The sequence below is a fragment of the Chelon labrosus genome, assembly GCF_963514085.1.
Source record: "Chelon labrosus genome assembly, chromosome: 18".
NCBI classification, from domain to species: Eukaryota; Metazoa; Chordata; class Actinopteri; order Mugiliformes; family Mugilidae; genus Chelon; species Chelon labrosus.
In genome coordinates this window covers 14,454,099-14,468,941 of record NC_140351.1, presented here as the reverse complement: position 1 = coordinate 14,468,941, position 14,843 = coordinate 14,454,099, and the positions used below count along the sequence as shown (strand labels likewise).

At 41.8% G+C, this 14,843-nt stretch overlaps 2 protein-coding genes across 2 annotated transcripts; one reads left to right on the top strand and one right to left on the bottom strand.

Moving 5' to 3' along the window:
* Positions 1 to 1,612: 1,612 nt before the first annotated feature.
* On the bottom strand, positions 1,613 to 6,190 carry rbis (ribosomal biogenesis factor; the record flags this gene model as incomplete). Its single annotated transcript, XM_084565638.1, is given in 5 exon segments — positions 1,613 to 3,809; positions 3,892 to 4,008; positions 4,108 to 4,223; positions 6,119 to 6,178; positions 6,181 to 6,190. Coding segments are annotated over 5 exon segments (372 nt in total). The 3' UTR covers positions 1,613 to 3,740.
* Positions 6,191 to 8,168: 1,978 nt separating this feature from the next.
* LOC311503865 (carbonic anhydrase 1-like) lies at positions 8,169 to 14,603 on the top strand. The gene is made up of 7 exons (XM_084566763.1): positions 8,169 to 8,259; positions 8,532 to 8,729; positions 10,108 to 10,226; positions 10,790 to 10,882; positions 10,975 to 11,037; positions 11,136 to 11,291; positions 13,156 to 14,603. The coding sequence occupies exons 1-7, from the start codon at positions 8,226 to 8,228 to the stop codon at positions 13,273 to 13,275; spliced, it is 783 nt and encodes a 260-aa protein (XP_084422889.1). The 5' UTR covers positions 8,169 to 8,225; the 3' UTR covers positions 13,276 to 14,603.
* Positions 14,604 to 14,843: the final 240 nt, after the last annotated feature.

Sequence of the window (14,843 nt, the reverse complement as noted above, 5' to 3'; positions counted from 1 at the left end):
CATATTGATAAGCCCATCCAGAGCACCATCTTGTGGACATTTCCAACTCTGGTGGTTGTCTAAAACGTCCCTTTTGATTGCATTCAATTAAACAACTAACAAACAGGCTTCAGTCAAACCTCTTAAGAGTTTTTTTCTTCTTTTCTTAGATGCAAATAAATGTAACTTATAGAAATGAATCCTTTCTTATTTTTAGTCAAAATATATAGCATCATGAGCATTGTCTGTCTTGTATAATTGATCTTACATTCAAAACCAAGCACAGAACTCTTTTTTTTTTAAAAACAAAAAAACAAAAATGACAGCACTCTTTGGCACCACAAACCCACTCATCCTCTCACACAAAAATCCAGCTACCCCCCCTGCCAGCTCATGTAGATTGCATTAAAAATCCAGCGCGCGCGTGTGCTGGCATGATGTCCGTGTCCCCGGGGTGTGTGGCGGCGCAAACCCGCTGCCTGTGCTCTGGTGCAGCCATCTGGATCACAGTGGGAAGCACCTGCTGGCGGGCTGACACCTTAACATTGCATCTGCTACGCTCCCCCGCGCCAATCGCTTCCCACTGAAGACCCTTTCCTCTGTATTAGAATGAAACTTTCTGCCCAAAAGGCATCAAATGAAACGGTTTCAGAGCAAACGGGTCCGTGGATGTTGGTTGAGCCTACTGAGATTCTGCTGGCTGTCATAACACGAGTGTTCCTGACCTATACAGTTACACATCTAAACCTCAAAAGCTGCACTAGGTAAATTTTTAATATGAACCAAGAATCAAATCAAATCAAATTACTAGATGTAATGTTTAAAGGGGACCTACTGTTTTTTTTACAACCTGGACCTTATTTCTGGCATAAAATACGATCGTTTACTCACCCATATAACTGTGCCATTTGTAGTCATTTGGGAGATAATTAGATCAGCGTATATCCATATAGTGGGAGTGACTGGGGCACCGAAATGCAGCCTCAAAGTAACGCATTATATGCCGCGAAACTCTATTCACCAATATTTTGTTATCGTACGCTAGTGCTATTCCCCGTTGAGTCTGGAGTTACCTGTTATCATCATCCGGGGTCTGTAGATTGACCTACTGACCTCTGACCTGGATGATGTCATCTCTGAGCGCCGCTCGCACCTGCGACGGTCGGCTTGTTTACCTGTAATTTGCTACTGTTATGGTTAGTCCACAACCTCAGAAAAGGAAAAATATTCAGCCATGTAGCAAAAAACTAGCAGTAAATGAAAGCTGGTGAAATGAACGAGTTTCGCAGCATTTTGGTGCCCCAGTCACTCCCACTATATGGATATACGCAGATCTAAATATCTCCTGAACGCCTACAAATGACATAAAAGTTATATGGGTGAGTAAACGATCGTATTTTATGCCAGAAATAAGGTCCAGGTTGTAAAAAACAGTAGTTCCCCTTTAACTGGTCATGGTAGAAAAAGAAAAAAAAACACTGAATTGTGTGCTACCTTTTTTATGAGGAGATGGTGGTGGAGACCAAAACGGAGGTTTAAAAAAATAAAAAACAAAATTGAAAATAGAGCAAACATTGGATTTAGTGTTTACAAACATAAATGTGTAAATAAGCAACTGTTTGGTAAAAACTTTGTGTCATCAACTTAAAGAAATAGCTCAGTCACTTATGGCTTCTGTCCGCTGCCCCCTAGTGGCCAAATCTATGATTGCAAGTTTAAGCTTTTCCACCTGCACTGGTCAAAACAAACGGTCTACAGTGAATTAAAACCATCCCTCAGGCAAATACTTCGGTCACGCCGTGCTCACCTTGAAAATCTTACCCGTTAGCTTATTTACGTCGACACGGTCAAGCGGAGGTTTGTTTACCAGCTTCACGCATGCTTTCACCTTGCTGCAGATTTATTGACCAGCTAACTCAGCCAGAGGTCGCCACGGAGACAAGTAATCAGCTGGGCTCTGGCACATCCGTGACCTCTGATGTCAAGCTGCCACAGCGGGACGCGGGGGCAGCAGCATACTGATAACTACTCGGCGCTGGCAGGTGGAGCCAGAAAATCTATACTTCATCTTCTGGTGCCCTCCTGATAGAAATGACAATGTGAAGCCTTAAAATAGAGTTTGTACATAAAGCTGTGGACGGAATAACAAGTGCTGGGAATATAATATACTTCAAAACAATTTGTGTTCATCTTAACTATTTTAATTTGTTGGAGGATGTTTGTATTTATAATGACTGCCTATGTTTTGGGTGATGACAGTTGCTTCATTTTCACATTTTAAATGAGAACCATAGGAGCAGAGACTCTTTGAGGCCAAAACTTTTCATCTCTACAAACAGCAGATCTCCTTTGTGATTTCATTTGCACCAATTCATACTCTTCAAAAGATATGGGGAAAAAAAGATAACCCTGAACTGCCACACAAACCAAATTCAAAGAGGTTACGATGAAGTGTAGAAGCTTGTAAATATTCTTTACAAAACATTTATTAATCGAAATGAAGAACAAAGCGCTAAAATTACATTTCATAAAGAGAGCGGATCCGAAACAATTAGTCAATAAATAAATTAGTTATTTGATTAATTGTTCCAGCCACATTAAACATGCACTGGTTCCATCTGTCTAAATGTGGGGTTTTGTTGCCTTTCTTTGCATAGATGACAGATCTGGGTGTGAAGAATAGTCGCCATTAGTCGACATTTTATAAACAGACCAAGTCTTCCGTTAATCAAGAATAAAATGAAGATTCTTCCAATATTTCTACACATTAGAATATCAATGAAAAATACGAAATATAATTTATCCATTTATATAACTGTAGCTTTGTTTACATGGACACTAGAATTCAACTAATCACAATAGACTGCTGTGATCAGAAGGAATATTCAATCAAACTGAGCGGAGAGGTGTAAACCATTAATAATCCATTCAGTAGGGAAATATTAGTCTGGTGTAGCCAGACTCAAACCTTATCAGAATATGAGTCTGGCAAATCATTTTGATTTCATTATGGTGTGTTTCAACTGATGCAGAGACAAAAATACCCAAACACGCAATGGGATAGTGCTACAAGTAAATCACGGCCAATTTGTTGTAAACTAATTCAACTCCACAGTGCTCAAATGACGTGTATGACTGCATTGCTGTTACTCTTCTGTCCATCACCACATAAAGCCCAACCAAATGATTTGATTGGCCTGGGATAATCATTTCCTAACGGAGACTCTCCAGATCAACTTTCCAAAAAAGCTTTGTGGGCTGGAAAGTTGGTCTGGCTTCCAGTTTAGGAAAATGTTGGCATCTAATAGCCACTTAAATACTTAATTTGATCATTTCTGTCTGGTTGGAAGAAATCCATTCTTTCTGAGTATGTTTGCCCCACATAAGGTAAAAGTCAGGTGACGTGACATGGATTGAAAAACCCAAAACAAGATGAGCGGAGCCAGAGTAGACATGTGCAGCAATGTTGAAAACGTGGCTCCATCTGGGTCAGCTTGACTTCAGTGTTGTCAATAAAGTTGGGGAGATTTTAAGCTCCACGGCGGACAGATCTATCTATTCTGATCATTTAAATGTAGCCCAATTTACAACTGAATGTGAACTGACTAGATTTCTTTGTATCAAACATACAGGTTCCACATTAGGTTTTACCATCATGCCATCACTGCACCTTCTTCCTAACTCATCTGCAATCCTCATTTTGACATCAAGTAAATCAAGCCAGTCATCAGTTTTTATGACAGTCCTTCTTTCTTGGTCCGTTATAGCTGAGAGAAGAGTTGAGCAGCGTTGTCGACATTTACAGATTCCTTCGGTGGCTCTCTGACAACCTAATATGCCAAAGAAAAGTAGAATAAAGTTAAAATCTTGACTGAATGAACAGTTTTAAACGTGCACAACCCGCTCCTCTACCTGTGTTTGTTTCTTCGGTTCGGGAGCAACAGACTTGGAGATGCTCTTAACATCCCTCTGGACTTCCGTGAAGATTTGATTGAGGCTCTCCACCTTCTCCTTTTTCCCTCCATTGATCTGTGAACGTGGAATTATGCTTGAGCAGGTGCAACAAACGCCGCATACGGGGGAGAATACATAACGCATGGGCAAAACTGCAGGGGAAAGAGATCTTACGTGTTTGAGTGTTGTTGTGACGGCTTTGGCTTTGTTCTTGCTCTTCAGATGTTTGTTTGCCACTTGAAAGACGTTCTTCTGTTTTTTCCCCTTTTGTTTATTCTTTCCCATGTTGCCTGAGGGGAAAACACCAATCAGGACTGATATGTTCAGGGGAAAGCTTTCATTTCTGTACCATGTTGCCTTTGTTCTCTTCTTTACTGGTAGACTGTGTCCGTCTTCCAAGCAGATTTCACACCACACTAAAAAAAGCCAGACGCTCCCCTTGCACTCAGTGGCCGCCTGATTAGCAACACCTCCATTTCTGCCAAATACTCCCTCCTCAAGACAGTGAGTCAGGGGAAAAGGTCACAAGGTTCAGATGAGCAAGTGCGGCTCAAGTGAATCCGAATGTGGCATAAATTAAAGCCAAGAGCAACACCTCGTCACATCTTCTTGCACAACAATGCGCCAAAAACAAACCCACTCATTGTGAAGTCATTGCAAGAGTGGAAAATAAGGCTCTCACAGTAAAAACACAACTCTGTCCTGCCTTGCACTCCTGTTAGTCTCAGTGGAGCCTCACCTGCTTTGTGCGAGCTGTGAAAAACAGAACCTGGAGTAGAAAAACTCATCTATCCAGAGCACAGAGAGTAAGCCCCAATTTAAATCCTGATTTAAGATGTGAGAAAGTATAACCTGAGATCAAATTCTGCCTACCGATCTATGATACAAGCTACTGATGGTATGCTGAAAGTGGCATATTATGTTCCTTTTTTACCAGTGTGGTAATACTGATAAAAGCTTAAGTGCCACTACTGGTTGTCATAGTGATAATAGTAGCTGTGCTCTAGAGGTGAATGACTATCTAATCGATTTCTTGAAAGGGTTGTTGTCAGAATCACTTCTGAAAGAAATGTCTAACCAGCTCCATAAGAACAGACTGAACCAAACAGAAAGAACTTTCAATCAGCTCAAGAGGGTGGGTGTAAACCTTCATAATCCGTTCTATAGGAATGTATCGGTTCCTAATAATAACCATGATCTCAAGCTTGATCTCAACATTCCTCTCTCAAGGCGGGATGAATACTTTTTGCACATGTGGATAATATATTAGGTCATGTGACGGGTTTCCAGGAGCCACCTTAAGTAAGTCAAAATAAGTTTTATTTTTTTTGTCAGTTGTTGATGAGGAGAGACCCTCTATGGACACTGTACAGCGCTCCGCAACCCTTTGGCTTTGCCTGGTGGCCACTGGACAACCTTGACCCATCTGAGCACCCCCTCTACCTCGGCCCCGGCCCGACACAACAACCTGTACCAACGGCAGGTTTGAGAAAATGTGCCCACATGAGGGAAAGACACACGGAAAGGTTAACAGATTACTGTTTTATCAGATCAGCTATTACGTGACCATGTAAACAGTTAAACTGAAATCTCTGATCAGAATTATTTCAATCGGGCTGAGGAAATATTCTTCATGTAAACAGAGCCCACTGTCTGACACTCAGATTAAAATACATCGGTCTTGATAGAAGTACCTGTCAAAATAAATGTAAGGCAGTAGGATTTATTGCCTGATACGCATTTATACTTTATACGTATATTAAGTATACAAGTATATTATACTTTCATATTCTAAATATCCTACAGTCAAGTGTGAGGACAGCAAATGGACAAGCTGAGAGGAATTTAATTTAATGACTTGCTATATTGTCTTGTTTTAGTCAACTGTTTTCGACTAATCTTCGCATTAGGTTTAATTCATGTCATGCTTCTACGGAAAGCTGACGTTAAAAAATATCAAGCACCGAGCCCGTCTGCTGAAAAGACATTTAAAAGGCAGTCCACGCTGCTCCGGTGGCCAGATTGTTGTTGTCAGCTCGCTCTCTTGTAAACACGCAGCTGTGTCCGCGAGTTACGTTCACTGTTGTCGAAAGAAGTTGATAAATGTTTCTGAATTGTATTATCGCTGCGAAGGCCGATCAATAACACAGCGTACACTCATTAAAAACAACTATAAAACACTTACAGAGCTTATTTGAGAAGCGCAGTTGGTATCCTCGTGTGCTATTCCAAACGCGTCGCTTGTCTCTGACGTCATTTGTGCGCGACAACAGTCGACTCCCACCTGTTTCCAGAACGGCTACGTGCAGGTGTCATGTTTTTAAAACATCTTTAAATATAATGTGTTTACATTATCGCTAACTGGTATATTTCACGTCTGTTAAAATAATAATAATAATAATAATAATAAAGTTTGAATCAAATATCTTAAACAAACTTAATCTTAACAAATGATTTCTTGATTATTAAATAGATACTAGACATTTTACTTAAATACTTTGGAATTATGCTTAATTTTTTAAAAAAAACCGTATCACAACAGCAATATTCTCTTGACTGGACTAAAGTGGGATTAAATTGCAGCATAAATAGCGACTGACACTGGGAAGAAAACGACCTTCTACCTTTGCCCACGAGTCTTGTAGTGTCGTTGATCAACAGCAGGTGGCGCCACAACACCACCACAGCTGTGTTCGTTTCTACCTGGGTGATTTGCAATAAACCCGAGCAAACCATAATCCCTTTGTACACTGAGCTGTAATAGCCAGTATAATGCAGTCAGTGGTTACTGGAGATTGTGATGATTTGGGCTTAATCATCCATGGAACAATACAGCCTTTCCTCACCATCACATTAACTTATAGTCTATCTTTATATCTCATATTATATTATGTACACCGATCAGGCATAACATTATGACCATCTTCCTAATATTGTGTAGGTCTCCATAACAGTTGTGACTCATCAGAGAATGTACATGGGCCTTCTGAGGGTGTCCTGTGGTGTCTGGCAACTGAATGTTGTTAGTGGAGGGCCTTTGGGTCCTATGGGTTGAGTGGAGGGGCCTCTGTGGATCAGGCTTATTCCAGTGCATCCCACAGGTACTTGATCAGTTTGGGATCTAGTGAATTTGCAGGCCAGGTCAACACCTTGTGCTGTTCTTTGTGGGGGTTTTTTTTGTTGTTGTTGTTCCAAAACCGTTTTTGTGTGTGTGCCTGTGTCAGGCTGCATCCTGCTGGGGATGGCTGCTGCCATCAAGGAGTGTCATTGCTGTTGGGTGGGGGTGCCTGGTCTGGTCTAGGTGGGTGCTACATGTCTAAGTAACATCCACATGAATGCCAGGTTCAAAAGAATATTGAATTGTCAGAAGATGGTCAAAGTTATTTACTGCACCCGTCAGTGGTTTTAATGTTGTGGCTGATCAGTGTATTTTCTTGAAGTAAAGATGTGATTTCGTTCTTCACAATTCTTTCTTTTTCCATGTAAAATGTGTATGTTGGTAACACAATAGCTTGTGCCTTTATTTTTATCTGTCAGTAATGTCAGTGTTACATAACCTAACATGCCTATAAGTGTTTCTAGGTGCAAGGTGCTTTTGCCCTATCAGTTATTTTATTATTTTATTATTATTATTATTATTATTATTATTATTATTATTATTATTATTGCTCTAGAGATACTAGTTATGTTTACATGTTTTTTTTATACTTGTTGTTTTCTTATAGACCTTTATAATAAGTGGTTTAGTCATTTACATTTCTGCTTACTGACATTTTCCAATAGGCAAACTTTTATTTTTAATTATCTGAGCCCTGTGTATTTTGCGTGTATTTTGCGCAGCACTATGACATATTTTCACAGAGATTATTTCTCTAATGTCATGACTGTGGCCCACTTTCACTTTGAATGTGAGGCTGCTTTGCCGTCATTTCTTCCCTACGTAAAAGCCGTAAGATGAAATGTGAAAACGTGTTCATCAGCACGTTGATCGAGCGCTATGCAGCCCGTAGTTACTACCGCAGACTGAGGGATGGAGAGAGAGTGTGAGAGAGACAGAGAGAGAGAGCGAGGCTCATTGATCCACCGTGTTGCAGCGTTGCGGCGCATCGAAACTCCTCCCGGTCACTGCGCGCACATCATGTGGCCAGCACCAGCTTGACAGGCACGCCGCGCACAGGGGACCCTATATAAGCGCTGCAGCTGTCAGGTGGAGGACACTGGCTGCTCTGCGCTGGGGACGACTCGCTTTAGGAGATTACAGCTCTGCATACCCATAGATCCAAACTGTAACAATGTCTCTGCCTTGGGGATACCATGAGAACAACGGTGAGGCGCTCATTGCACGTACGCCGTGTAACGACATTACAGAAGGCAGTGTTAAAGCCAGTCACACCAGCAGACAGGGTGCTGAATGAATAGAAGGAGAGTGCATGCACGGGTCACTGCAGAGATTTTCCTTTTTATTACTGCGCCGCGCATACGGGGGGCATTTTTACGCGCGCTTTAAGCACATCTCCATCCCCAAACGCGTATTTTATTTCATGAATGAAACCTCCAGTATTCTCCAGATCATAATGTTATTATTATATCATTTCCAGGACCCCACACCTGGGCCGATAACTTCCCCGTTGCCAATGGACCCCGTCAGTCTCCCATCGACATCGTACCTGCCGAAGCATCCTACGACGCGGGGCTGAAGCCGCTCAACCTGAAGTACGACCCGTCCACCAGCATGGATATCCTCAATAACGGACATTCCTTCCAAGTGACCTTCGCAGATGACACCGACAGCTCAAGTTAGTGTGGCAGAAATAATGCATGGGCAACTGATAATTTGATATGAATCTGCAGGAAATATTAATATTTGCAACATTTTGTGTGATAGACGCGCAATCTTGGATTCAGGTGTGCAGACAGACAATGAAGGTCCTGGGAATGAATTTCAGAATGCGCTAACCTTCAAAATGCGCCATTCACTTTCAATGCATGGCTGCTATATGTGTTATCTCTGCAATACACCACCATATTAAGAATTGCGCCATAATATGAGTCATACGTCCCAGTTTGTTTTACGCCTGTAGGGCTCGGGCATTAATGCACGGCATATTGCAAAGGGTTTTTAATTCTGTTGAATCTATTTTACTCCGGGTGGGGGGCTCCAGAAGTTCCATTCAAACCCCGAGCACAAAGCAAGTAGGTCCTAATTGAATTGGTAATGTAAGCTCTGGTAACCCGTTCCCACGCCGACTCTTTTCTCCTGACAGGGAGGTCAGAAGCGCAGAAAACGAAGGTTACTCTGCAGATACACAGAGAGCCTGGGTTAACTATTAATGTGCCAAGTGTGTGTGTGTGAATGAGTTACCTTTAAGCATATAAAACTTGTTTTATTTCCTTGTAAAATGAAAAATTCAGTTGTATGCCAGCCCAGATTCAATTTGAATTACAAAAGATACAAGAAAAAAAAAAAGGTAATTTTTTTATATTCCCTTAGCTGGGTTAGGGTTATAGGACAATAAGGAATGTGGTTACATAATAAACACAATCATAGGGATTACTATTGTGGACATACAAAGAAATGAAAAAACAGAATTGTCTTTGCTGATAGTCTGAGCTAGATGAGATCTTATTTCCCTCCCCGCAACTCTAAAAAAAGAAGGAGCTATCTTGAAGACATGATGATAAATCACGTGTGGAAAATATCCCCGCTTATTCTTAAAATATTCCCGTTTAAGGTCAGTACGATCTCATCCCATCTTTTGAGGCCGAACAAACAAATATCCTGTTTTAGAAGGGTCAGGGTGTGATTGTCTCTGCACCAGAAATAGACCAACGTACAGGATTATCTGGCAATGTTCCAGCTGCCTTATACTCTAAATAGAGACGTGATGCAACGTTGGAAGGAGGTTTAATGTTAACAATACCTGGACATTGTTTCGGACTGAATGTAGCTCTCAGTTCCTGTTGTGTAAGCTGTGGTCAAACTGAGCCTGCTTCCACAAAGTAGGAAGTGTCACTGTGCATGTGTGTGTGTGTGTGTCACATCTTATTCCTATTCTCGGGAGGATATTTTTCTTTTGCAGTAGGATCATTTTATAACAATGCTGCGGCTGATTGCATTTCCACCCACGCTCATTGAGGACTGAACTGATGGAAGTATTTTTTTCTCTTCTGCAGCTCTGAGAGATGGACCCATCTCAGGGATCTACAGGCTCAAGCAGTTTCATTTCCACTGGGGAGCTTCTGATGACAAGGGCTCTGAACATACCGTGGCCGGGACCAAATATCCTGCTGAGGTAGAGATGCTCTGAATCATTATGACCCCTCATTACACTCAATTATACTGTAGTTTATGACAGTTTGAGGTTGACTTACGGTAACAAACGAAAGGAAGACACGGTGGAGGTTTTCATTGGCCTATATTTTTGTGACGTTTTGAAAGGGCAAAACCGCTCTGGAAAAGTAGCGTAACTGCTTGGGTTGAGCCAAAATGTCTGGGCAAACGACTGATGTTTCCAAGTTTACTGACTTCATTGTCTGAATTCTAACTCATCTAATAGGTCATTTAACCTCAAAAGGGTTTTATAACTACATATATGGGCATATTTATGTCATTGTTCTCCCTAAATACAAATTTTATAACATTATTTATTAAATGTTGGATCAGGTTAATGTCTAAATTATCACACAAAAACTAAAAAAAATCTTCAATTCCTCTTCTTTCATTATCAGTAAATAAAACGTTTGTTTATGTACAGTATTTGCACCTAACCCAGTTACCAGATCAGCAATCGTCAGGCATCGTTTCTGAATATTGGCCCGACCTCATTTTTTATTCATCCCTTTCATTTATTTCCAGCTCCATCTGGTGCATTGGAACACTAAATATCCAAGCTTTGCCGACGCTGCTGGCCAGCCTGACGGTCTGGCTGTGGTTGGAGTTTTCCTGGAGGTGAGCAGCAATGGTTGACGCACACGGTCAGCCTGACGTCAAAACAAATAGAGAAAGCCTTGGCTTAACATTTGCGGGTTTTTTTCTTTCAGGTCGGAGAAAAAAATGCCAGCCTCCAGAAGGTTCTTGACACGTTTGAGGCCATCAAGGCCAAAGTAGGAATCCTCTGACAACCCTTTTTTTCTTGCATGTATTTGTGACATCGTATCTGATTAATTAATTCTTGTTCTTGGCTTTTTCTTTTTCTTCTCAGGGCAAGCAGACCACATTTGGTGGCTTCGACCCCGCGTCTTTGCTCCCTGCCTGCCTCAACTACTGGACGTACGATGGCTCCCTGACCACTCCCCCTCTGCTGGAGAGTGTTACCTGGATTGTGTGCAAACAGCCAATCAGCGTCAGCTCTGAGCAGGTATGCCCGCCAACAGAGCCCATTCAGCTGCAGCAGAGGGACTGGCCGCCTGCCCGCAGTCTAGAATAGCCCTGTCTGCAAATCCTCCCTTTTACTACCGTCTAAATCAAAGGCTTAATTGTTCAGATTAACTGGTGCAGCTGAGACGAGAAGAAGAAACCTCTGTGATGGGAGGAAATGCAATACAGTCACCTTTTTCACTTTCAAAATGAAAAAAAAAGACACTTGGCTAACCAAGAGAATGAGGGCAAACAAGTTCACACAGTCTAACTGCCTTGGCTGGGTATTTCAGACAGTGTGTGGGGAGAGAACAGGAAATATGCACCACACGTATAATATTCTGTGGGTGAACAGGCATAGCTGCTGTGGGTATTTATTTATGCATTTACTCCTAAAATTACATGTAATGCTGCCGCTAAGATGGACATTTGACTTCTAACTGCCCATTAATCCAAACTAACAGCCTCTAGTCAAGTCTTCAAGCCATGTGAAAATCAACACTGTGCAGTCAAATGTTTATTTCATGGCAGTAACTAGGTTTCCTCAAGTGTAAACATGTGAGGTGTGTGGACACAACCTTTAGACTTGGTGCATTTACCGAATGATTATCAGCTCATTGTGATAAGGTACACACAACTGTGTACATTATGCTCATGAGGCAGTGGCAGTGTAATTTCAGAGCACTGACTCATTAGCCATAGTTAATAACAAATCCGTTAAACAAAATCTTGTGACGCCGTCCCGTAGCCACAGGCCTGCTTGCCTTGCCTCCCCTGACCTGGAGGAATAGTTTGGTATGGTTTAATGTCAGCAGGCGGTTAGCTTAGCTTGGAGCAAATAATGGAAACTAGTGGAAACCACTGGCGTTAAGCTCAAACCAATGTAACAAAAATAAAAATCCCAACCAGGTATGCTGTCAAAGCAACAGACATGCTGGTGCTGATGTGTCAGCGTCATGCTTTATGTCGCCTAGGCTACAAATGTACACAATTGTTTAAAGGTACAATAGCAGCAGGTACAAACACCAAGAAAAGTCTGCAATAAGACGTTTGACCGATGGTGGTGCGCCCGGCACCGCTGACGTTTGGCTTTAAATTCTTGTTTTGTGTCAGATTATTTTATTTATTTTATTTTTTTGCTGCTTCCTGTTTAGCTGTATTCAACGGAAATACTTGGTTGGCTTTAGCAATAGACCATGACTTGGTTAAAATAGACAAAGTATTAACTACAGTGAGCTCGATTTTCAGCCAGGGTCCTCAATGTAGCCTGCCAATACCTTTTAAATGTCAACCAACCTGCACTTATAGAAAGACTAGACTATTTAACAAGTTATACCCTAACTAAAATTACTTTTTTAGATTTTACCTCAGTAATTTAAAATGTTTGTAAGCTAAACATGAAGCTGAAGGCAGGAAGTGGCTATAGCCACACTGATCAGAATATGAGTCTAGTGACACACCAATGGGATTTCATTATGAGTTTTCAACCACTACAGCGGAAAAATAGCTCTGCAAGCTGTTGAATAGACCTACAATCAATCATAGCCACTTCATTGTTAACAAATCCGACTCCATGGCGCTCAGATGGCATGTATGCCTACATCGCTGTTACTGTTTTGCATACCAAAACAATTTGATTGACGGTTTCAGACCAACTTTGTTACAAAGAATATGGGGGTGGGGGAAGTTGGTCTGCTATAATGCATTTTCAAAAATGGTATAATCCTCCTTAAGCAGTTTTACTGATGCTGCTTTAATTCCCTCAAGCAGTGACTCAGCTCTGAGACTACTGATGTGTGTTGTGAGTGACAGTCACAGGAGGTCAGCAAGGGTGACTAACGCCACCGTCTTCTCCCTTTTCACAGATGGCTAAATTCCGCAGCCTGCTCTTCTCCTCTGAGGGTGAAGCCGAGTGCTGCATGGTGGACAACTACCGCCCTCCCCAGCCGCTCAAGGGTCGCTCAGTCCGTGCTTCCTTCCAGTAATAACCCTTCCCCCTTTTTTGCCCTTTCTGCCCCGTTGCCCTCTCCCTCCCTTCCCCCTCTCCCTATAGTCAGGCACCCAGAATTACCTCTCTTGCAGTGAGCCACAAAGCACACATATCTCTCTCTCCGTCCAGTTTTAAAGAAATTAAATTCCCGTGGCCCATTGCTTCCAGTGCTGGGCAGTCTGAGAGATGGAGCAGGATTTGCATCTCTGTTTGCGCATGTGATATGCCAGCAACTGTCATGACAAACACTTCGTGGAGGTTGCGACACATTTACCAGGGTTGTGCATCTGGTGTCTTGTTTCCAGAGATGTTACACCTGCGTGCCCTAGCGTCACCCGAAGATGAATTATGGTCAAAGTGGTGCTCTCGAGCTAGCAAGAACCAGACAGCACAAGCTAGTTGCAGTAAACAGGGGGAGGATGAAAGTATACCACCATCTGTGATGAGGGAATGGTGCAAATAAAAGACACGCAGACACACTCCCGCTGCCAGTCTGTCTGTAATCTCTGACCGACTGCCAGCTTCTGCATCACAGCAGCTTAATGAAACGCTGCAGACGCCTCCATCAGAAAATCCCCCTCTGGCACATAAACACTCGGCACTGCACGCGCAATCTCATGCCGACATGCCGCCTATAGGCACTGACCTGCTTATTGATCTGAAGTGTACAACATTGTATAGCAACAAAGGGCATTAGGACAGGCCGCTGATAGCGCTAGCTGCACAACACCATGACAGCGGCTCTGTTTTTACAGGCTCCTCTTAATAATTTTTCATGTACTTGTAATCCCGAGTGATGTTCATTACTATTATTATTACAGATACTGTTTTTTAGACCAGCCAGCTTATGCAAGAGAAGTCTTAAGTGATTTGGAAATTATGTTTTGTAGCCAAGACCTCTTGATACCCTGGTAATGCAGCCATAGAGAAAAATCTTCCTTCTCAAAATGAAATGTTATGTGTAAAATAATAAATTCCCTTCATGTGTTTTGCTGAAACCTCAGTGTGTCCAGTGCTGATGCTTAAAACGCACAATGCCAAGAAAGAAATTACCCTTCCAGGTAAACCAAGAACGAAAATAACCTGCCAAGAGACAAGATTATAGTGTCACCCTGGGGTCAGGACCTATAGAGGAGATTAATTAACAAGAGACCATATGGCTTTAAGCCTGTATGCATTTCTGAAATGCTAAAGATGTTTGAGATGTATTTTCACAACGATTGTAATGAATATTAAAAAAACAAGAAAAGAAATCGCCTTATGCCAGTGACTATTAGTGCCGTCCAGGTGTATGTGTTGTCATTCTGTTTTGGAAGTGGACATTTTAATAGTTAAATAAATATATTTTATGACTAACTTCTGTTTTGTGTGTTGATTACAGTTTATATTGTGTAACTCCATCTAAAGCCATCTTGGTCATGCAGGCAGTCAATCCCCATTATTGACTCCATTGTCATCTTAAAATCCAACCAGCAATAAAATTCTGTCAAAGGCGATTTTGCTGGATAATTGCTTTATATACGATATTTGTAAATACTTAAAATTTTGGGTTGCTATACCACA

Excerpts from the sequence above, each read along its gene's own strand:
- LOC311503865 (XM_084566763.1), top strand. The coding sequence starts at position 8,226 with ATGTCTCTGCCTTGGGGATACCATGAGAACAACG. Across the intron at positions 8,260-8,531 it reads GGGATACCATGAGAACAACG|GACCCCACACCTGGGCCGAT; the intron begins GTGAGGCGCTCA and ends TATCATTTCCAG. Across the intron at positions 10,883-10,974 it reads TGGTTGGAGTTTTCCTGGAG|GTCGGAGAAAAAAATGCCAG; the intron begins GTGAGCAGCAAT and ends TTTTTCTTTCAG.